Below are 23,920 nucleotides of genomic sequence, written 5' to 3' on the forward strand. Positions count from 1 at the left end.
ATATTGGCCATGTAGTTGAAGAAAGCCATTTGAAAGGTCTTCAAAGGGTTAATGGAATGTGGCGGATTTATCTTGATAGTGAGTCAGATAGGGAACATTTGATAGCTAATGGTCTCACTATCAGGAAAAAACACATCCATGTACATGATAGAAACCCAAAATTTGTAGTTAAAGAACACATCAACTACTTACGCATCCGGTAAAAAAATGTACCCTTATCTGCAGACGACAACCAAATTGGTAGATATCTTGAGACCAAACATAATCTCATAATTCACAACTTCAATCGTGAAAGACTACGTATCAACGGATTTCTTACCAACTGTCAAACTGGAGACCGATTATTTATGGTAAGCCCAGTACCTGGTATACAGCTACCTAGATTCATTAGTATAGGAAAATACAAAGCGCTACTCATCCACAAAGACCAAATTGTAGTAAATCCTTATGCTAAATGTAACAAGTGTTTACAGACGGGACACAGACAGGAGACCTGTGACAATGAATGGGTGTGTAACTCCTGTGGCAAATCAGGTCATAAAGCCAAAGAATGTCAACAACCGATGGACGATCCAACAGCAGATCAAGATCAGAATGGTGATTCGATTGTTACTGATAGTGTACCTGAAGCTGCTAACATTGATAACGCTCAAGATGAAACTAAAGATAAGCAACCTACAAGTGAAAGTAGTGATGATTCAAATGATGACAGCGAAGATGATGAACAACAATTGGTAGTCCACAAGGAACCTAAACAAATTACTGCGATCAGTGAGCAGACAAACAAAAAAGACAAAAAGACAAATAAAAAAAAAATCAAACAAAAATAAATCAAACAAACAAAATCTTCCCAAGTCAGCTTCTGGACCCATGGATCACTATATGAACTTTAAAGAGCCTAAAACTCCAAGCCAATCAACGGGGAAAAGGCAAGCAACAACGCCGACCGATGAATTACACAAACGAGTAGTTGAGCCGACAAAACAGAAGACAAATCCCTAACCAGTGTCCTAGTTAACTTTAATGTACAGTAGTGTGATTTTCAATGCACAGTTTTTGTGCTTGTGTATATATGTTAGTAATATTTTTATCTTATCTGAAAAATGTGAAAAAAATAATTCATTGTGTGATACAATAATATTAGATTGTATACACTCTGTAAAGAAAAATATATTAAATGTTGATATGAAATATTTTATTTATATGAATATCATGAAAACAAATGAATATGATCAAATATTTGATTCATTGAAAGTTATTATCATCTTTTTATTAACCATGAATCAATTCAAAACACCTGTAAATCCTAATCTGAATAGTGGCAGTTTGCTTAGTAAATTGACTATCTTTAGCTGCGTTCCATATCACTTAGTTGATGAAATCACTTTTTTGAAATATAAAATCCATGTTAATAAATGTGTCAATTCCACACATACATGTACTAGGAATAGCTTTAAAACTGCTCAAGATCTCCCATATACATTATCTCACTTAGTTCACCAGGATACAGTTAGTATCAATTTCAAAGATTGGCATATTAAAAACACCACTATTGCTTTAGGTATAGTTCACATATTTTTTATACAAGCTAAGTCCACATCCATGGTAATTGCCACTCTAAAATACCTGAAAAGAATTGAAACATATGTAAATAAAAGTTATGTGTTTGTTCTTTTACAAAATAGTTTCTATCAAACACACACATCAATAAACAACTATTTAAGTAGGTCAATCAATGTAATCATTAATGTAAACATGTATCTGCAACTATTTTTAAATGTTCAAAAATACTTTCTCTTTTTAATTTACATTATCGTCATACATGTGACATACCCAACTAAAAACAGTATAACTACAGTTATATTCATATGCAGGCTGACCCGATTCCAAAAACCCCTAAATTTCTGGGTTTTCACCGTATCTAAAAATGGATTACTCGATAAAACAATTCAGAGATTAAAGAGAATCATGATAGAATCTTTCCTGATCATTGGAAAAGTTAACAGTGATTTGAATGATATATTTGTATATTTAAATACACTTAAGCTTTGTTATTCGTGTATGAGATACATAGTATTGATATGTAAACAAACAAAATTTAGCTTGAAAAGGGTTAACATAATCAAACCCGTTATTTATGTTATGTTATACTGTTATAATAGTAATTTCTTGCAAATATATTTCTTTATAATGATATTTTTATTACTATATTGTGTCTTTGGAAAAAAGAGGTTAACAGTGCATTTAACCTTGTGTATATACAAACATGTAAATAATGTAATAAGACATGTTGTTCTAATAATAGTCTCATTAACATGTACTATTGAGTGGGTTATTACACTAATTATGAAAACCAGAATTGTACAGCTATATTTAATGTATAAAATTGAATATTCCCTAGGTAAAAACAATGAGTGACAATATACATCTTATATCCTTAAACTGTCAAGGTTTAGGACAGAAAGAGAAAAGAGAGAGATTATATTTGTGGAATAAACATCAAAAAAGTAATATATTATTTATACAAGAATCCCATCTAATAGAGAAAAATAAACATATTATTAATAGTGAAGTAAAAGGTAAATTTTTTCATAGCTATGGAAGTTCACAATCAAGAGGCGTTTCAATAATGATTAAAGACAGTTTAAATTATAAACTAATAAATGAAGTTAAAGATAATGATGGCAGAATTATTTTGCTTAACATTGAAGTTAACGATAACATTTTTACCTTAATAAATGTATATGCCCCAAACATTCATACTAACAGAAATAAATTTTTTAAAAAGGTAAATAACATCATAGAAAATAATCGCTTAGGTATTTTAATTTTAGGAGGGGACATGAATGAAACCCTATTAAAAATAGATAGGAAATCAAATAGCTCTCATAAATACTATAAACCAGTAAATAGCCTTAAACAGCTCATTAAAAAACACAAATTAATAGATATATGGAGGGAAATAAATCCAAACAAAATTCAATTTACATGGAGAAGGAAAAACAATACGAATATAACAAGCAGAATAGATTTCTTTTTGATCAGTCCAGATATAAGGCCACATGTAATCAATTCTGATATAAGACCTGCTATGATATTACACACTGATCACCAAGCCATTTCGTTAAAAATAAGACAAAATCCCCATGGCCAAGGAAGAGGTTTCTTTAAAATAAATAATAGTATTTTAATAGATGATAATTATAAAAACCATATAAACAATCTTATTCTAAAATATAAAGAAAAGGCACTTACCAGAGATTCAAGAGATATTTGGGATATCTTCAAATCTAAAGTAAGGGACATAACTGTTATGTTTTGTAAATACAAGTCATCTGAAAAGAAAAATAAAATAAAAGAATTAGAAATGAACTTACAAAGATTAAATAATAAAATTAATCCTTCAAAAGAAACTAAAGATGAAATAGAAAAAATTGAAAAAAATCTAGAAAATCTTTATAAAGATGAAGTTAAAGGTGCACAAGTAAAGATCTCGAGTCAAATGGTTAGAAGAAGGGGAAAAAAACACAAAATTCTTTTTAGGTTTAGAAAAATCAAGACAAACAAAAAAAAATATTTCGGCATTGAAAGATAAGCAAGACAAAATTATAACAGAGCCATCAGAAATTTTAAATTTAGAAAAATGTTACTATGAAAATTTATATAAAAGTACAAATCCAGATGTTAATAATATTAAGCAATATGTTGAAGAAACAAAAATAGATCATAAATTAAGTGATGACGAGAAAAGCTCTCTAGGCGGCAGCATCTCAATAGAAGAATGCACAGAAGCCATTTTTAATATGAAACTAAACAAATCACCAGGTATAGATGGTCTAAGAGTTGAATTCTATCGCACATTCTGGGATAATATAAAAGAACTAGCTGTAGAAGTTTTCAATAGGTGTTACGAGAAAGAAGAATTAACAACATTACAAAAAATAGGAATAGTATCTTTATTGTACAAAAAAAATGACCCGCTATCCCTAGACAATTATAGACCTATAACTTTACTAAATGTAGACACCAAATTAATAGCCTATACTTTAGCCCAACGGTTAAAACCTGTTTTATCAAAAATAATAAATAGTGATCAGAATGGATATGTAAAAAATAGGTACATTGGTTTTAATATCCGACAGATTCAAGATATCATAGACTACTCTGAAACTTTTAATATAGATGGTGCTTTGTTATTTATAGATTTTTCAAAAGCTTTTGACTCGTTAGAATGGTCATTTATGTATGAAGCTCTTTTAAAATTAGGTCTCCCGCAGTCGTTTATTAAATGGGTTAAAACTTTATATAATGGTGTCAAAGGTTGTATGCTAAATAATGGGTGGATTTCTGAAACCTACAGCATTTTTCGTGGTATTAGACAAGGGTGTCCCTTGAGTTCGATAATTTTTGTTATAGCTGTAGAGATTCTGGCATGTAGAATAAGACAAGATACAGGTATTAAAGGATTTCAAATTAAACTTGATTCTAAAACACATAGTCTTAAAATTTCACAACTTGCAGATGATACTACTCTCTTTCCTAAATCAAAACAAGAAATAAGCCTGGCATTAAATTTAATTGAAGAATTTGGAACTCTTTCTGGTCTAAAACTTAATAAGTCAAAAACTGAAGGAATATGGCTAGGTAAATTAAAACATTCTAAAGATAAATATGAAAACATTAGTTGGAATAAAAGCCCCATTAAAAGTTTAGGTGTATATTTTGGAACTAATAAAATTGAATGCCATAAATTAAATACAGAAAATATTTTGAGGAAGTCAGAAAAAGCCATTTCAAATTGGAAGAAAAGAAAGCTTACAATGATTGGAAGAATAACAGTAATAAAAACATTAATCATACCAAACATAACCTTTTTAGCATCAGTAACTAATTTATCGAGAAACTTTCTAACACAATTTAAAAAATTAATATTTAACTATATATGGCAAAACAAAAATGAGAAAATCAAGAGATCTACTCTATGTAATGATTATCAGGATGGAGGTTTAAAAATGATTGATATAGATAGTTATATAACATCAATCCATATATCTTGGGTTAAAAGGTTAACAACAGAAGAATTTTCAAATTGGAAGGTTATACCTTTATATTACTTTAACAAATTTGGAGCAAACTTTGCTCTATTTAACATGAACCCTGAAAATATATATGATAAATCATTACATAGAGTAGATCTCTTGATTTTCTCATTTTTGTTTTGCCATATATAGTTAAATATTAATTTTTTAAATTGTGTTAGAAAGTTTCTCGATAAATTAGTTACTGATGCTAAAAAGGTTATGTTTGGTATGATTAATGTTTTTATTACTGTTATTCTTCCAATCATTGTAAGCTTTCTTTTCTTCCAATTTGAAATGGCTTTTTCTGACTTCCTCAAAATAATGCTATATGTATTGTCTATCGTTTTACTATTCGTCAAATCAGAAAAACTTCATTACAAATTACCGTCAGTGATCATCCTACACTATGGCGTTTGCTTCTGCGTCAGTTGAACATCAAACAAACGTCATATATGTGTATTTTTATTTATAGGATAAACATTCATTTCACTATTCAACAGCAAACCACGCTGTTGTAGACACTCATTTGCTGATCTTTTCTGGAGCTTAATTTAACACATATATGCCTTATTATCGTTGGTTGACATTATAAAGATGTTAGTGTGACAGGAACAAATAAATTAAACATTTAAGACAACTGCACACCAATAAATACATATTTTACCCTATTTATATACTCATTACTTTATTTTATAAACAGAAACAAAAATTGAGCAGAAAAAAAAATTTAGTTTCCATTCTTACCGACATTCTGTATTTGAGCAGAAGTGCGCTCCATACATTTTTCAGAAAGTAGTTCCAGTTCAAAATGGTTTCAAATTTGAACAACCACCACCCGTGTTTCAATGAAGATATCTCATGAATGGAGTACAAATTGGAAATTCTAAGACGCCTTTGTTTTAGATAAATGGTGAAAGAAGTGATATTCACTTGTTTTCTGGAAAATCGTTCGTACAATAATTTGTATAAAGTATTGACAATCGTTTCGTGTAAACAGAGAAACCGTAGACATAAAACATAAATGAAAAACATAATATTGCTCTGCGAGTACATGGAGTATAATGTCTTAACTTTCACATAAACAGACACACACACATGTACCTACACACAAACTTGGTCACAAAACTAGCACACACACACACACTCTCTGTCACACAACTACTCAATCATAAGTACTTGTACACCTCACCTATTGAATTAAATTATGCCAGAATTTTATTTTGAAATTTTAAAAAGTTGGTATAAAGTACATAATAGTTCCAAGATAAGCAAGAGGTTAAATTTCAAATGTATAAGACAGCAATTTATTTGGGGTAATCAATCAATTAAATTAAATGGTAAAAGTCTTGTTTTTCCAAACTGGATAGAAAGTGACATTCTTTTTATTAATGATATCATAGATAAACAAGGAAATATCTCCCAAAAAGTAATCTTAAATAAATTGAAAGAAAAATCAAACTGGATAGCAGAACTTTCTAAACTGAAATCTGCAATCAAAAAGGAATGGAAACTCGTGTTAAAATCAAATCAATCAATTTCAACTAAAGTTCAAATAGACAGAAATCTTTACTTAGAAACAAAAAACAAAGCCAAATCAATTTGCATTAAAAAATTAAAAGCTAAAGATATATATAATTATATCAAAGGTATAGAAAGTGACACACCTATTGGTTTCATAAAATGGAAAAAAAATTTCAATCTAAATTCCTCAAATCAATTACATGATATATTAAACTTTACATTTCACCAATTAATTTTTATACCCCCTTAAAAAAAGTATCATTCTTTATCCATCATGTCCATGTTTTGACCAACACCAACATTTCGCCATTTTGACCCAGATATTGACCAACACATTTTAGTGTATATCTTAATAAACTTATGAAAAAAGTTAATGAATCTTTCCCCAAATGTTCAACACAATAGTTGACATACATATATATACTTACTTAGTTGTTTTTTGATAAAATAAAGAAATTATTAACATCCAAACATTGACTCTGGGCGGGTACATATGCTGTCCTATTGTACGAACGTATATAAAACGATAGACAATACATATAGCGTTCAATATCGACCATTAAAAAAGGGTTCGCGGGTCAACTTTCGTCCTCCGGTAACAGAAGATTGCAAATTAGGCGATCATCGGATAACGGATAATTTTTTTCGGCAATGTGTTGCTGGGATACCATTACTAACACACCGATTGTTCTTTCAGGCCTATATTGCCTACCGTTTAATTTTAAATTACAAACCAGCTGTGTTCAATGAAATTGTACCGAATTTATTCTTACACAGACGATTTTCAACTTTATTTTGTAATCTCAAAATCAAAAATGTTTTGTATTGCTTAAAATGCAAATAAAAACAAATGAGCCTGAACTGTACACATAGTTATGCATTATAGTATTGGAACAGCGATTTCATTGCTGGCATTGTACAATTGCCGTGAAGCGTTTAATAATGAGCAAATCACATTGTCCACAAGACATATAGAACGCATGATTGTCAGTCGGATCCAGTGTTCGAAGCTATTTTAGCTTAATTTGTGAGAGCTGCATTTTTACTGTTAATTTATTGAACCTGCTACACAAGGATTTACAGGAAACGGATCTTTTTTAGTTACTTTGTATGGTGTTTAACGTAAAATTGGACCTATATTTCAACAATATCAAGACAAGAATAAGGTGTAATACATTGAACTTGTATATTTTTTAATAGTGGCAGTGCTGTTGAGAGTTTTTCGCAATTAGCACACATTACCCGGCCACAATTTATTACACTCGCAAGCCAGCTTTGACAATAACGTAAATATTATGATATCTCCGGAAACGGCTACGTGTGTCTGGTATGATATATAGTAAAGGCCACACCTGGAAGATCAAAACAAAATAAGCATCAATACAAAAAAAGAAAACAGGAAAGGACAACAATGATATACCCATCAATAATAGGCAAACGACAAACCTAGCCCTCTTCACGACAAATCTTTGCCAGATCGACCTGTTCCTATCAAATTATGGAAATTGATATAGTTTGGTTACATAGCGTGTTGTTCAATGATATTTAGACAAAATTATGAAAACGTCATGCAATTAGGGTAGTGGAAAATTCACATACAACAATTTTCACTTTCGCTCACAGATGAAGTTCGTCATAATTATAATGCTGCAGGCACATATTAAGTGGCAAATGCTTACCTACTCGTACACTCATAACCAACATCTTCATTAAATATAGTGCATAATTACTCAGTTATATATTAGGTATCGTCCGTAAAGCAAATGATTTTTGTTGTCTTGTCCTTGGTGTGTGGGCGGATTTTTTTTTCACTGTTGTCATTCGTCGTTATTCCGTTTAATAAAGAGATGTGGACGTGCAAAAAAATAAAACCTGCTTAATACCGTCATAATTTTTCGGACAGCTGCGTTAAGAACAAATGTATTTGCTTATTGTTGTCACCTTGTATAATGATAGTGGTCAACTGTGGACGTTGTGTTTATAAATTTCAGTTTCAGATGCTTTATAATGTTTGTGCTATTTGCTCTCTATTCTTTTGAGATGGGCGGATGCTGCAATATAAAAATCCTGGAGGTCCCCCTCTTAATTATTGTCTTGTATGTTTCATACTCTCATAAACAGCCAGACAATTATTGCAACAACATTTATCCATTATAAATAATCTACATGGACATTAAAAGTCTACCAGATATTGCAAAATCGTATGCAGAAATTAATAATAGACATGACCAAGACATAGCACTCTCTCAATATGTTAAAAATTAAAATAAACACGAGTCTCCTGGTATTCTGTAATGGTTCACCTAAGCATTTGGCAACCCCTTATCATGTAAGGGACATAACATTTTATGCAATTTACATTTCTTTCTTTCGAGATGTTCTGGAGATGGAAGTTCAAAATGTCTTCACCAATCAGACAGGTAGTTTAATTCTCGGATAGAAACTAGGTATCGCACGTATGTAATACTGGCAATTTCAAACACAAGGTAATAGAGAGTTGTTTCAATAAATATGTGTAAACATCTCTTTTCCACAACATTTCTATGCTTGTCTTCCACCAATTCTATGTTTGTAAAACAATTAGTTTAAGGGGGTTCAATTTATCTTCTTGTATTTGAGAACAACATTTGTATGTTTTTTTTCCTTTCAACATTTTGAAATGGGGTCATGATAGAACTATTAATTTTCCGCAAATTTGGGTATGGATTGGCCATTTGGTTGCTAAAAAGATATTTGTTTGATTGGAAACATTGCTTATTTGCACATCAGCCATTTTCGCAATCTAGGATAGTAGACTGGATGATCACTCATAGACTTTTTGGTAAAAACAATTTTTGTTCCACTTACTGGTTCTGAAGAAGAATTTTTTTCTCACATTTCTTAATTTCAACAAATGAGAGGCCTTGGTGGAAATCTCAAATGGGGGGAAAGGTTACCCTACATTATTTTTTGAAGAACACCTAGATGAGTATTCAAGCAAAGTTTTGTGTAGCTCTGCACAAGTCATTTTTGAGAACAAGATGAAAATGTGAAAAAGTTAACAAAATTAAGACAACAGCGAACAAAAAGTGATGAAAAAACCTGAGCAGTTTGCACTGGTAAAAATTTATATGAAAACTGGACCATGAAATTGAGGTTTAGGTGAAACAACACATGTCCATGTAGCATGTTCTTATCAGGATGCATCAACTTAACAAATATTTTTGACCTACCAGTAGTCTGTGAACATGACAAGTGCATGCAAAGTTTGTGTGAATAATGCCTGTGTGACATACACCCATCAGGATGCATCAACACTCCAATCCACTTCTTGTTTACATGGATTTATACTCAAAGAGAAGCAGCAAAATATATTCTTTTTTCTTATTAAATTTGAAGGAAACTTTTTGCACCTTCAGCAAATATATACTTGATAGGTCCCGACATTTTAGGCATGACAAATTTTTCATGTCTACAGTGGGTGAAAATAACTTAGTTAGCACAATGTTTACCAAAACCAGATTTTAAAATATATATTTATATACAGATAGGGTGTCCGGTGGTTAATGATGATTTAAAAAATCACCGATGGATCCTAGTACCAGAGACTTTAATATAAACTGTAACCCAAGATTCCTGGTGTGTGCAAATCATAAAATTTTTGAAGTATGATATAGGAACATCATTTTAAATGATGTCATTGTAGCGTCATGCCTTAACCGGCATGCTTTGTGTGCAGGTCAAGGTCCTCCCAAGGGGTCATAAAAAATTTACCATATATATACAGATATATGCATGTTTGAACAGATATATACATGTTTGGGTATCAGAGTTTGATTATTTACTTGTTTCCTCTATTTCAAATAAGGTCAATATCAATTTCTGGTCAACATTTGTATAGGTTAATAAACATAAAAGACATGGTTTCACAAACATTTAGACATGGCATAAGTTTATCATTTTTACAGTGAATTAAATGTGCCTGTCCCTAACATAATAAATGCATTGTATTGGAAAGTTCAATATATTTTATCTTCAACAATAGGCTAGCATTAACAACTCGGATGTGCACTGGGGTGGTATAATTGTCATTTGCAACTTTGTCCAGACAGATTAAAAATGAACTACTCATGATTTGTTTGTTTGAATGGTGTTTTACGTCAAATGAGCAGTATTTCAGCTATATCATGACGAGAACAAGGTGTAGTGCATTGAAATTGTCTGCTGTGACTAGACCAGCACGCTGAGCTGGATTTGTTTCAACAGTGCTAGCACACTGGAGAACTGCCCGCAGTTAGACAGACACCCCACTCAGACACATTATACTGATTCTGAGCCAACCAGCCGTTGCTCTCACAACTGAATGCCACATGCTTGGCGGAAAAGCAGCAACTACTTATGTTTAAGTCTTCTGGTTTGACCCGACCGGGGATCAAACCCTGGTCTCCCACTCTTGAAGGCGAGCACGCTACCAATTGCGCCACAGAGTGGTTATAACTAATTATGACAGAACATTTAGTAAATATTTAACAATTGTATTATAATTTATCAAGCATTTACCCTGTGTAAACAAATCCTAAATTATATCTTATTACATAAAATACTTACAAAAATACATCAGGAATTGGTTATGACTAATAAAAAATTAACTCTTCAATACAACACAAGAACTACAATGTGATAACATATGTTCTATAAATAAGTTAATATTAAGCTTTAGTTTGAAAACACATATCTAAAAAAGGAACATGGATGGCCATGTCCACATAAAGAGAAAAACTACAAGAAAACAATGCTAATTTCAGTGTTTTGTTTTATAATAACCCCAAAATACATAACCTTCATTTTCGTCCTTTTAAGCATTGTCCACAATTTAGCTCAGGATAATTTTAATATTAAATGAATAACATTTTTTTTTTTAAATATTTTCTCACTAAAGTTTTAGAACTCTAAAACAAGAAAAGTCTTATCCCTTATGTTTTAGTTTCCCTGCTTACTTTTAATATAAGAATTAGTTGATCAATACTTAAAAATTCTGTTACAGTAGTAAAACTTAATGCCCCTCACACCATAATACAAATAAGACCATGACAAAATAATCATAATCTATACCAAGATACTGGTTAAATGGGTCTCAATTAATATCCTTTTTATTTTAAAATATTAAACTACAGCATTATATTGCACTATTAACACTATTGTACAATATAAAAGTTTGTATAACAAACTTTTGTTCAGGAACAATAGTTTTTATGTTATATTGTTTCCAATTTATGTATTATATATTGTAACATAGAGGAATAGCAAAACAATATTTGTGTTTGAATTGTCTCCCTTGATAATGCTTACACTACATGAAAACAGAGGTTCCAGATACATTTATGCACAATATGCGCAACAAGTTGTTATGATATTGTAATTATTATGTTTATTTATGTTGGCCTAATTTGTGTTGTATGGCCTGATAGTTGGTTACCAAATAATCTTATAACTGTGCAGTTTAGGAATCACTGGAACAATCACAGAATGATTGGAACTTTCTAGAATGATCCTTATAAAAGATGCGTAATTTAAACTTCTACGTTATTCCAGAAACTTCCGTTGTAACTTTCCAGGATTTTCCACAATGTTCCATTATAGAGTGTTCTAGAATTTTCCATGACAACACTATATATACAGACACTAAAGTTAAACTCTCATAATAAAACTTGGACATAGACATTGATAGACATTAGTATTCACAGCATTTGGATTGACACTTTTATTCTACAAACAACATCATACTGGATTGTGACATTAGTAGTGAACGTAATATTCAAATTGGATTCCGAAAGATTTCCGGATAACAGATTGGACTCATATTTTGACAGTTAAGTTAACAGTAATATTTGTGTAATACCTTTTGTAAACTTTTGTATATTAAATATTGTTAAATTTTATTATTGATTTGTGTCTTTTGTTGGCTACAATTTAAAGGCGATTTCTGGCCGTAACAAAGTTAACACCATTATGTGCTTATCAGATGGACTGTACTGATATAAAGTTAACCTTCCAACATTAAGCTGTCATCATTATTAAAAGACAAGAACAAAATTAACTTCCATTATTATTTGTCATGTTCAATATCTCTTAACATACATCATCTTCTCCATTATCTGAAATTATAAAAAAAAATATATATATATACAATGTTTCAATGCATTGTCAATATTTGAAGTAATGTATTAAATAAAGGTAACAACTGTGTGACTGGTTAAGGTTTTTGAAAATCATAGTTGCCTATGATGTTTACTAAATTTTTTCTCAACAAAAATAATTTTTGCCTCAAAATAAGGTAGAAGTTCTGATTTTACATACAATTGTTATAAGCAACAGTTTTGTTAAATTGAAACAGAATATTTTATGATGCAATGTGTTAATGTGGTATAATGTTAACATGTTGATTTTCTCACCAGAGCCTTGGCTCAGGTGATGTTTGCCATCACTCAGGTGTCCATTATCAACACTTTAATTTTGGTGCTCCAGAACAACCGGGACAAATTATACAAAACCTAGCTTAGGTTCTCCTTGGACAGACCTCTTTCAAAATGTTGTCTGCTGACATTGTTTGTGTTACAAAATGACAACATAGGTCTTTGTTTGGTTAAAAATTTGACATCTTAATAATGGCCACTGTTTCAGATATGTTTGTTTGTTTGTTTGTTTGATTGATTGGTGGTTTACGCCACTTTCAGCAATATTTCAGCTATATCATGGTGACCAGCTTTACTGACGGAGGAAACCGGAGTACCCGGAGTAAACCGCCGACCTTGGGCAAGTAACCGGCCAACTTTTTCACATATGGGTGGAAGTCGAGTGCACCCTTTTTTGTAATATACAAAGCGGGGGTTTCAGATATGCAAATTACCACTGTTTTCATTTAATTTGAAAAAAAATTATTTTGTAATGTTATAAATCAATATTTTCAAAATGTTATAAATTTCGGTGGATAGTTGTTTATGTACATAAGAAAAAGAATACATCCTTGCACACTTCCCTGTGGAACTCCAGATATTACTGCTAAGTTGTCAGATGTTGTGTATTCAAATACTGCTGTTCCATATTCATATATTGATATTATACACTTAAAACAATATTAAGAATACTTCTATACTTACAATTTCAAATTTTGTATTATCATAATTACATGTTCATTGTGGTAGTAAAACTGTTTCACCAACATACACACTATGTCACTATGTGAACTATACAATAATCATACAGTGGTATCCTACAAAAACATTTGTAAAAATAAATAATGACACTTAATTAAAACATTACTTCAACAAGGATTTAGGTTTCATAAACTGTTGGCTACTTTCCGAAAATTTTATAACAAGTATGAACATCTTGTAATTAAATATAATGTAACCCGTAGACAACTTATCTCAGAAGGTGTTTCGCATCCTAAATTTTATGGCAATGTTGTAAATAAATGTAAAAAACTGAAAAATCAACTTTCAAGACTGGGTAAAACTTTAAAATCTTATGTTTGTAAAGGATATAAACATGATATTTTGGTTGTATCGGTTAATTTAACACTATGTTCCAATGACTTGAAGATTCTCAATAAATACTGGCCTCTCACTAAAACTGCCGATTTCAATTTATTTTGATGACTGAATGGCACCAAACCAATCCCAATTGGAGTGTAATTTGTGATAATTTTTCAATTGTGCGACAGTTTTTATACCAACAGATATATTAGTCTTAGCTAGCTTCCAGTAGTTGCGAGCACAATTTGACCCTGCTTTTGTTTGTGATTATTGTAATTATTGTCTTTTTATATTATTTGTGTATCAGTTTTACAGTACTGGCTATTTTAAATCTATTCTTATTTTTTGCATTCGATAAGTTTCAAGATCAATAAATGACGCGTCTAGCGTCAAGACTTAGTTCACCTTTAATCACCATCACAATAGGCAGTGATTTAGCACTGTTATAAATATATTTTATTAAACTTATTAAATTCCGGTTATGATTGCCTTATTTTATTTTATAATATGTTTAAACAGGTCCCGTGGACGCTTGGGATGGTTTATTACATACCCACACACAACGTGTTCAAATTGACAGTACACACTTGGCTTGTACTTGCCTACTTGTTTCTTTATAGGCATACTACGTGTGGTTATGAGTCAAACTTGTCTCTACTTAGTGTATTTGGGACCGGTTTAAATCTATTTTTGTGTTTTGGCATTTTGTAATGTAGGTGTTCTTCAGTTTTTTAATGCTTTTATTTGATTTGTTGGTTGTTATAGTATGAGGTCGATATTGTTGACTGTATACTGTGCAGGTATCTTATTGTGTGTCTTTCAGTGTGTGTGTTTGAATTTGGTCGGGAATATAATGGAGAGGTTTGAGTACTCACTAACCGGTTCAATCCAACTATTCCACTGGTGGAATACCTGTACCAAGTCAGGATTTCCCGGCTTCTTGTTGTCTTGTCTCTGTCTCTATATTTGTGCTTTGAGTGAGGTTGAGTGTTGGGGAGTTGTTTAGGTGTGTTTTGATGTTTTGTGTGGCATTGTAGTCATTTGCTGTTATCCCCTTTTTTATATCACAAGTATATGCCCCAAGTACAACAATATGTTGAACCAAGTTTTTTTTTCAGAAAATCTCATGAATAAGAATGGGTTAGAATCCAACATACTTGATCCTTTAGTATTATCTACATGTATAATCCATTATAATATTTGTAATCTACAAGTAGGTAATGCCTTTCAATAAATTATGCAAGTTATGAAAAGGTGTTAATTAAATGTCATTTGTTTAAATAATGTTGCTGTCAATAATTGGCTTGTGTCATATAGCTGAAATATTGCTAAGGTTAGCATAAAGCAACACTAAATCAATATTTTCTGTTGTTTTGGTGTAGATTTTGCAATCAGAAATAATTTTAAATACATCTCCACATAGTTCTTCATATATTTGTTTATACTATTTTGTACCTTGTTTAAAATTTAACTATTACATGTATATAGATGACGGTTCTAACCTTCTAGGGTGAATAAAACACATAATATCAAGCAATATATTAAACACATTTCCACTCAGATATTCTTACGTGATACAACATGGCAAAATCAAATCATCCACTATTCATTAATAGCACATGTGATATTGTCTAAAACATAAATATAAAATCTATATAATTAAAAGTAAAACTTATTTGTTTTTCAAATAATAAAAAAATATACCACACACGTCAAACAGACTTAAACTAACTCATGCTAGGCACATTCTTGAGTTACTTTGCTGGTGATATATTCTTGATAATCAATAAGACAAATTAGTTATACTTTAAAAAATACAGATAATAACAACTTACTGTTCATTAATAATTATAAGGTAATACAGGTGTTCAATCTAACATGACCTTTGACAAACATCCATGTCCATTTAAATGTTCAGTGAATTCTCTGTGTTGATGTCTCTTGGGAGGACTTCCATCATAGACACATGTGCAGTGGCATATACATGTACTTGTATATAGGAGCAAACAATAACAATGTTAGCTGTATAAGAAAAAATAGAAAGTTTTGTAATTGTAATCTTACAATTATAAATTTTACTTGTAATTTTACTTGCAATTTTTTAATAATTGTAAAATTATTGTAAAAAAAAAGTATGATGTTTTTTTGAAATTGCTTTTTTTGTACAGTAAATGTAATTAAATTACCATTCAAATAAAAAAGAAAACATGCATGTGTCAATTCTCTGAAATGGAAGCAACACAAATTAATACTTCTGATGTGCTAAAAACAATAGCAAACAGCATCAAAATGATCATATACCTTAGATGAAAGTTGATGTCAATTAAGACAGACACATATCAGATGTTGAGTCAATCCCAACAATTGTCTTTTATGCAAACATACATTTTAAACATATACAATAATTACCTTGCTACATGTACTTCATCAAACCATGGATACACTTTTGATGTCCTGTTGCAAAACTTTATCAACTAGTAAACTTGAGGCTCATGGTTTACACACACAAATTTTGGTGAACATCATGAGGTTTGATGAAAGTGTAGTGGAAGCAATTTCACAATTCATGTTAATGATATCAAATCACACCATAAATATATTAGCCTAAAAAATAAAAACAGTAAAAAATATACATATTTGAAGGACTATTTGCAATACATGTATGTTTATCCACACAGTTTTTAGGCAGCTATAATTTATTATTTGATTGTTACCTTTTTAGTGTCACTGTGCTAGTTATTTGTGTACTTATCATACATGTATGTAAAAAGTATAATTTATCAATGGAAAATTGAAATACTAACCTGCAAAAGGTTCTATAAATATACATATTAAATTCTTTCAATACATGTAGTATGATGTACATTGCACATATTTTTTAATGCATACTGTTTACATGTAAGTACAGTATATTATTTTATGCTTTCATGATACACTCATGTACATCAGTGAATTAGTGGTACATGTTGTAATATTGATCAAAAGGTGTTTTAGATAAGGCCTGTATAGCAAACATTGAATGTGAAATTACTTTAAATTAAAATTAATACTGATTAAAAAATAAACTGCAAATTCTCAATACAATATTATATCTATATGTATTTATATTAAATCAACAGAAAGCAGTATGTAGAATAAATGTTATACAAGATATTGCTATACAGGCCTTACAAAAATTTCAAAGATCCTGTGCTGAAATCTTCCTGTAAATGGTCAACCTCAAAAGCTTCTGACTCGTTGTCATATTGCACATCATAAATTGTATCTGGGGCACCATCAACACCAGAAACTATGCTAGTAACAGTACCAGCATACCATTCTGATGTCCCTGAAGCCTCATCTATAATCCATTTGTGTGATATGCGGCGATTCAGAAATTTTGTCTTAGATTGACATTTACGAGAAGATTTGGCCACAGGAGCAGAAATTAAGGGCAACGGACTGTCAGGGCAACTTGCATGCCTTTTTCTGGGTTTTGCTTTGGGGCGTTGTTCAAACCAAACTCCAGGTTCGCGAATACCGGGCTGTTTTCGGTGACGCGGATGGACAAGTTCTGGTAAAAGAGCCTTAAAATAAAATGCCTTCAGTTTTGGAACCATTGTATTTACCCATAAATCAACATCTTTAATTATTCTAAGCACTACCATGTCAAAGGGATTGGTACGTCTTACAACAAAGTCACACCAGGAGCAATTCAATATATTCAGTTGCCCTTGTATCTGGTGGTAATGAGAATGGGATTTTTTAATGAAAAAATTCCCATTCTTCCGTTCAAGGGGGAAATTACTTACCTTCTGTGTGGCTTCAACAATAGACATAGTATTGTTATGCAAGACATTTTTTATTTCAATTAAGCCACACTCTCCCCCTTGAACAAAGACTTTGCCGTCAGTACTGGCACCAAGAAAGGGATGTTCCCTTGAAACGACCAATCCCATGTCCTCTATCCTAACCACGTTAATACAATTGACTGCCCTATTAAGGATATAATCCTTTTTTGAATTAGCTTCCTCTTGTAAACCCTTTCTAGTAAAACAATTACCACGAAAGGTTGAATACAAGAATCGTCTGACAAGAGGTTCAACCTTGATCCCAGGATTACGTCGCACAACATCAGCGAAAGCAGATGCAGTGATCCGCTTACGCCTTTCCTCATGCCAGACTCCACTATGAGACTGTTCTTTGGTCTGGGTCTCTAGGGCAGTCAATACGGCCTCATCAACATTGATGTGCTTACCAAGGTATTCCTGAATATCAGCCTGCACAGTGTCAGAACTAACATCAGGAATACATTCAAGGGCGTCTTTGCCATACTCAAGAGTAGACTTACTCTTGGCAGATACAGCAGCAGATTTAATTTTTCTTTGGTAAGCTCTGGCCTTGTATTCAGGGCGACTTTTGTACAACCTGTTCAAAAGAAGCTTCTTCGACCTACGGTTATAATGGATATCAAACCATTGACCAGCCTTAGTGCCAGTAACCTTCTCCCATACCGTTGGTGACCACTTAGGACCGACATTTTTCCTAAGCCCACCACCATAGCATTGTGCATGCCATGAACCACGGTTGACCCTGTTGTAAAACTTGCCTCCGTCAAACTTTGCTCGGATCGACATCCAATTTTCGGCAAGATTGGTTGTCTGACAAGTTATCAAACTGCTGGCTTTATTTTCTAACCTTACAAGCAAACGCGAAATGTCTTGTCTTAAAACAGGGTCAACATGGGAGACAGGGTTTAAACTATCGCCTCGCGACTCCTCCTGGGCGGTCAAAGATGAGATTTCGGACCAAAGTGTACTTTGCTCATCTAAAACTGAAGCAATAACATCCTCATTGTCAGTGGGATTTGTGCTAATTTCATCCTCGACAACTGACTGTGATGACATACATAATAAAGTTTGATTTTGAGTGCATACATGTAAAGTTTCATTTGTGCTAGCTGATTCCTTCCTTTGCTTTGCTACCTTACAGAAATCGTCACTACAGTTTTCATGTATACCAAATACATGATTCACTGTATTAAGGATGTCATGCTTCAGTTTCCTTATAGCCAGCAGTCGATTTTCCTCTTGTGCTCGTCGACGGATAGCGCAGCGAATGGAACTGGTAATGCGTAATCGATTAGCTTTTGTCAACTTATTCTTTCCCTTATAGCTAGGCTTATCCATTACCAGTTGCTCAAGGTGTGAACGAAGACATTTACATGCGTGATTAGCACACTCTATTTTCTCGACACGTTGTCCCCAGACTGGAACATGCTGCCTTATTCGAGCTTCAACAGAGCTGTCACCATCGGCAACAAGACGCATATACCTTACACCATGTTTTCGTTCAGCCTCGAGAAAACCCTCGACAATGATGTCAGCCTCCATTGCCTGACTGCTGCCAGTCCAATTCATAAAGCACTCATGAGCTTTTGGAGGTACACCTTTTGTCTGGGCAGTTTTGCAGATGTAACAAAACTTGTTTCTCACACCTACGTGGAGAATTTTACCTGTTGCTGCGCCGATGATGATGGCCACGCCCCCTAAAGCATTGTAAGTATGCTTGTGCGCCCTTTTTGACCAGCCACCATCACAAATAACTGTTATTGCAGGGACACCCTGAAAAAAATCATTTCTATCAATAGCTAGATTTCTCTCTTCAATACCTGCAGCTAAAATGTCTTCTTGGAGGGTATCTAACCACCACTTGCTTATTTCTGTCTCTATTTTAGTAAATGAATTTGACGAAATACTTGGACAGCTAAAAGTTGCCATGGTTTCACCCAACTGGGCACCACCATCACCTGTTACCATGGAACCCCATACCCCTCGTACATTGACATCAAACATGTCATTGCTCAACATTGGGCTTGATGTGAACTTGAACTGCTTGTGACAACCTTGACACTCTGCAAACATAACACTAGCAAGACCAAGATTTCTTTCATAAAAAAAGAGCTTTAGTGGTTCAATATCTTTCATATCACATACCTTTGGGCATTGAATTACATGCAATGTTATTTGTAATATGTGTTTCCTGAGTAGATCCAAGTTCAGTAACCTATAGCCTTCGGCTAGAACAGGTTTATTCTTACATATCTTTAACTTAAGACCTTCATTTGGTGGCAAAACAGTGTATGTAGGTGGACAAACAGACGGAAAGGAAGCATGCTTTGGTCTCAATATCATACGTAACCCCCCTTCCCTGGCTTCACTCTGTACAGTGTACTTGTTAGACGATAGGGTTTACCACCAGCTTTACAGGACCTTCTTGCTGTGGTCATATTGAAAAATGACCTTATAAAGACTAAATAATAAAAATAAATTCTTCAAAATATCAATGTCAGTCTGTGGACCACCATACAAAATTGTAAATGTAAACAACACACATGGTTTGCTATTAAAATACATTTTTATTTGTTGGTTATATGCAAAACTGTTTTGAAATGGCAATAAGTACACACAATTATAGGGAAAAAAATATATAATAAAGGGAAAAAGTTTAATAGCAACGAGAGTTCTAAAAAAAAAAAATATGTCATCACGTGAACGTTGCCCAGTATGCACATTTCATTTTGAGTATAGTGAAATAAAAAAGATCGGATAGGCCGATCAATATAATTTTTAGCTAAATAGACGAAGAATATGTTGTGTGTGTCTATTACCTATACCTTTTATATGAAAAGACTATTGATTTCATGCTAAAGACACAAATCCTTATCTTGTTTACAGTATCTCATTCTGTGTTTGCCTAATTGCAAGTACAGGATATTACTACCCAAAATATAATCCCTACATACACAAGCAAAAATAGATGCATTAATATTTTTAAAAGAAGTATTATGCATGTTTTGTATAAAGAAATAATTACAATGTTATTGCATTGCACCAATAATTTTCAAGCGTAGGAATCTAATGCAATTTTTGATATAAATTTTGCGCTATTTTCACGTAAACACTCCAAAACCTTTTCACGGATTAATCAGGTTTTATATTGTATATATCTTAATAACGTGATAGATTTTAACTTAGAAAAATGTTAAAAATCAGGTTAAGTTTATATATTAAATTATAGCATATTTAAGAATTGTCGTAAAACCGGAAGTCAACTTGCGATAACAGATGCTTTGAAGAAGTGCAAAATGTGCACAGCAGAAAACGAAAATCAAAATTCCGGCTCGCCTTTGCCCTGACGAAGATGTTAAACTTTATAAATACAGTAAGAACACAATCCCAGCTTCCACACTCAATCCAGCATATGTACCCGCGCAGACCCAATTTTTAGCTGCACAGAAAACACATTCAAATATATTTTTTTTATCAAACTTTAATGTTATCTTCAAGATACATGTACAGAGCGTCTACGGGGATATTTTCGGGAACGACGGTTCTCAGAATAAAAAGAAATAGCCAAAAACAAAATTGCGATTTTATTTTCTTGAAAAAATGGCGTCAAAATTCAGGTGTTGGTCACCCCCTTAACTTTATACCATCAGAATGTCATCAATGTTTGATACTCATAATAGGCTAATGCATCAAGTTTCTCAGTATTCTGTAGTGCATTCAAGTTATCGTTTAAGAAAACAATACAGTTATTTCATTAAATTTAATACTTACCAAATAAATTAAGAATATTCCAACATACAAGAATGAATAAAACACACGTGTTCAAGATACATAATAAACATCTATACCACGTGATATACAATTAAAATAAGTAGAAAAACGTAAACAGAGAGAACGTATGTTTTCCGGATTTTATTGCTATGCAGATTTTGTAAACTATATAGATTGTAATAATTTATTAACCACTTTTGAAACTTATAATAAGTTTATCTTGTGAATCCCCTGGTTCATTTGATAATTCACACACAGAGATAAACCTATCTGGGATAGTTGTACCTTTTAGGGTATTTGTTAACAACCAATAGTGCAATAAACTGAATAATTATTAAAAAAATAAAAAAAAAAAATTTGACAGATCCTGTTAAGATTTCCACACCAAGGAAAAAGTTGGAACTCACCACAGCAAGAATTTTAGACAAGGTAGTGGCCGAGGACTTGGATTCTGACGAAGAAGGAAGTCGCTCAGACGAAGAACTAGAACAGTTACGTAAGAAGTTGAAGAACACAGAAGATAGTATAAGAAAGAAGAAAGAGGAGGAGAAAGCAGTCTTAAAAAAGAAAATAGAAGAAGGGGAAAAGGTGTTGAAGTCAATGAAAGGTGAGGATAGTACAATAGATGACAAAGTTAAATTAACTGATCTTAGAAAGATGGAAAGGCTTAATTCAAAAGTTGATAAAAAATTGTCAGATATGGGTTTATTTGACAAACCTGAAAAAAAAGGAGACGCTAGTAAAAAGAAAAGCAAACTTAAGATTAAACTTAGTTCAACAAGTTCAGAGAGTAGTTCTGATGATGGGGTAAATAGAAAAAAAGGTAAAAAAGGGAACAGTGATAGAAAGAAATGTATAGCTGTTTCGGATAGTTCGACCGATTCGGAAGATTCGGAAGATGATTCTGAGTGTGAAAAGAAAAAGAATAAGCGTAGGAAAAGAAAAATTAAATCTGGTATTCAGAGTAAGTCGTCTGATAAAGTCAAGAATCAATTGTTATGGCCTCATTCCGCTCTACAATATGAGTATGTAAATGAATCAACTTCCTTTAAAAGTTTAGACATTAAATTGTTTACCGCGGGAGAGCTTGAAATTATCACAAGTCATGGTATTTCTGAAACAGAGAAATCGGGTAGATTAAATCTTTTAAAGAAAATTACTTACTATAGTAATATTTATGCTTGGAAAGGTCTTCTCGCCTTTTATGCAGCATGGCTACGTAAAATAGAATTGGGTCAAAAATCTTGGAAAGATGACCCTACGTGTATTGAAGTTCCGGTTTAAATCCTTACATTTCATCTAAGTCGGAGAGCTCTTCTGGTAGTAAGACATTTAAATCAGATTTCACAAAAAAGGAAGAAAGTATTTGGTTTTGTACATTATATAATAGAAATAGGTGTACGTCAAAATCCACGCCGCATCAAATTAATTTCAAAGGTCAATATAAGACTGTCTTACACATTTGTGCAGTTTGCTGGAAAAAGGATAATAAAAAGTTAAATCATCCAGAATGTTCTAATACTTGTCCTAATTTTCCTGTTTGACTAGATCGTATTAAAAAGCTTGATCCTGATGCGGAGATTTTTTATCCTCAATACATGAAAGACAGCTTGAAGAGAGATAACTCTAATATGAAATGTTTATCAAAGAACAGTGGTAATAAAAAAGAGAACGATAGTTCTGAAGCTTGTAAAAACGATCTTTGTCAATTAGTATATGAGGGTAAATATGATGTTTTGAAAACTGACAAGCTTTTACATGATCACGATTTAGTTTTTAAATCGTCAAAATTGAATTTTGAAGACTGTAAAATAAAAACACTATCAAAAATAAATGTGGATTATTTTAAATTGATGCTTAGTGATTATTCGGACAGAGAAATTTGTAAATTGTTAGAATTTGGATTTCCAATTGGATTTCACCGAAATAAGGAATCTATGAGTTTATTACGAGATTTTAAGGTTCAAAAAGAGGTGTTACAAGTTAAAAATCATCGTGGGGCAGTAGAGTTTCCCAATGATATGGAGAAATATTTGGTAAAAGAACTTACAAAGGGGACAATTATTGGCCCTTTTCACGTGAATCCATTTGATCATGGTATTATTTTATCTCCATTGAATACGGTTCCTAAAAAGGATTCAACGGAAAGAAGGATCATTCTAGACTTAAGTTCGGCTGGTGGAACTGGTGTAAATGAATTTGT

At 32.2% G+C, this 23,920-nt stretch overlaps 1 protein-coding gene and 2 long non-coding RNA genes across 5 annotated transcripts; all 3 read right to left on the reverse strand.

Moving 5' to 3' along the window:
• Positions 1 to 1,027: 1,027 nt before the first annotated feature.
• On the reverse strand, positions 1,028 to 22,070 carry LOC143065369 (uncharacterized). Its single transcript, XR_012975461.1, has 3 exons — positions 21,718 to 22,070; positions 3,256 to 3,335; positions 1,028 to 1,626 (listed from the first exon to the last, which is right to left on the reverse strand). It is a non-coding gene; the product is annotated as an uncharacterized LOC143065369 (long non-coding RNA).
• LOC143065367 (uncharacterized) lies at positions 12,583 to 20,860 on the reverse strand. 3 transcript variants are annotated; one of them, XR_012975460.1, is made up of 6 exons: positions 20,772 to 20,860; positions 16,526 to 16,720; positions 15,952 to 16,138; positions 15,688 to 15,747; positions 13,739 to 13,851; positions 12,583 to 12,736 (listed from the first exon to the last, which is right to left on the reverse strand). It is a non-coding gene; the product is annotated as an uncharacterized LOC143065367 (long non-coding RNA). The 3 variants fall into 3 exon arrangements; XR_012975458.1 differs by lacking the exon at positions 15,688 to 15,747; XR_012975459.1 differs by having other exon boundaries at positions 13,739 to 15,747.
• On the reverse strand, positions 17,284 to 18,732 carry LOC143061961 (uncharacterized). Its single transcript, XM_076233818.1, has one exon. The coding sequence runs from the start codon at positions 18,730 to 18,732 to the stop codon at positions 17,284 to 17,286; it is 1,449 nt and encodes a 482-aa protein (XP_076089933.1).
• Positions 22,071 to 23,920: the final 1,850 nt, after the last annotated feature.

Source organism: Mytilus galloprovincialis, chromosome 2 (genome assembly GCF_965363235.1).
Source record: "Mytilus galloprovincialis chromosome 2, xbMytGall1.hap1.1, whole genome shotgun sequence".
NCBI classification, from domain to species: Eukaryota; Metazoa; Mollusca; class Bivalvia; order Mytilida; family Mytilidae; genus Mytilus; species Mytilus galloprovincialis.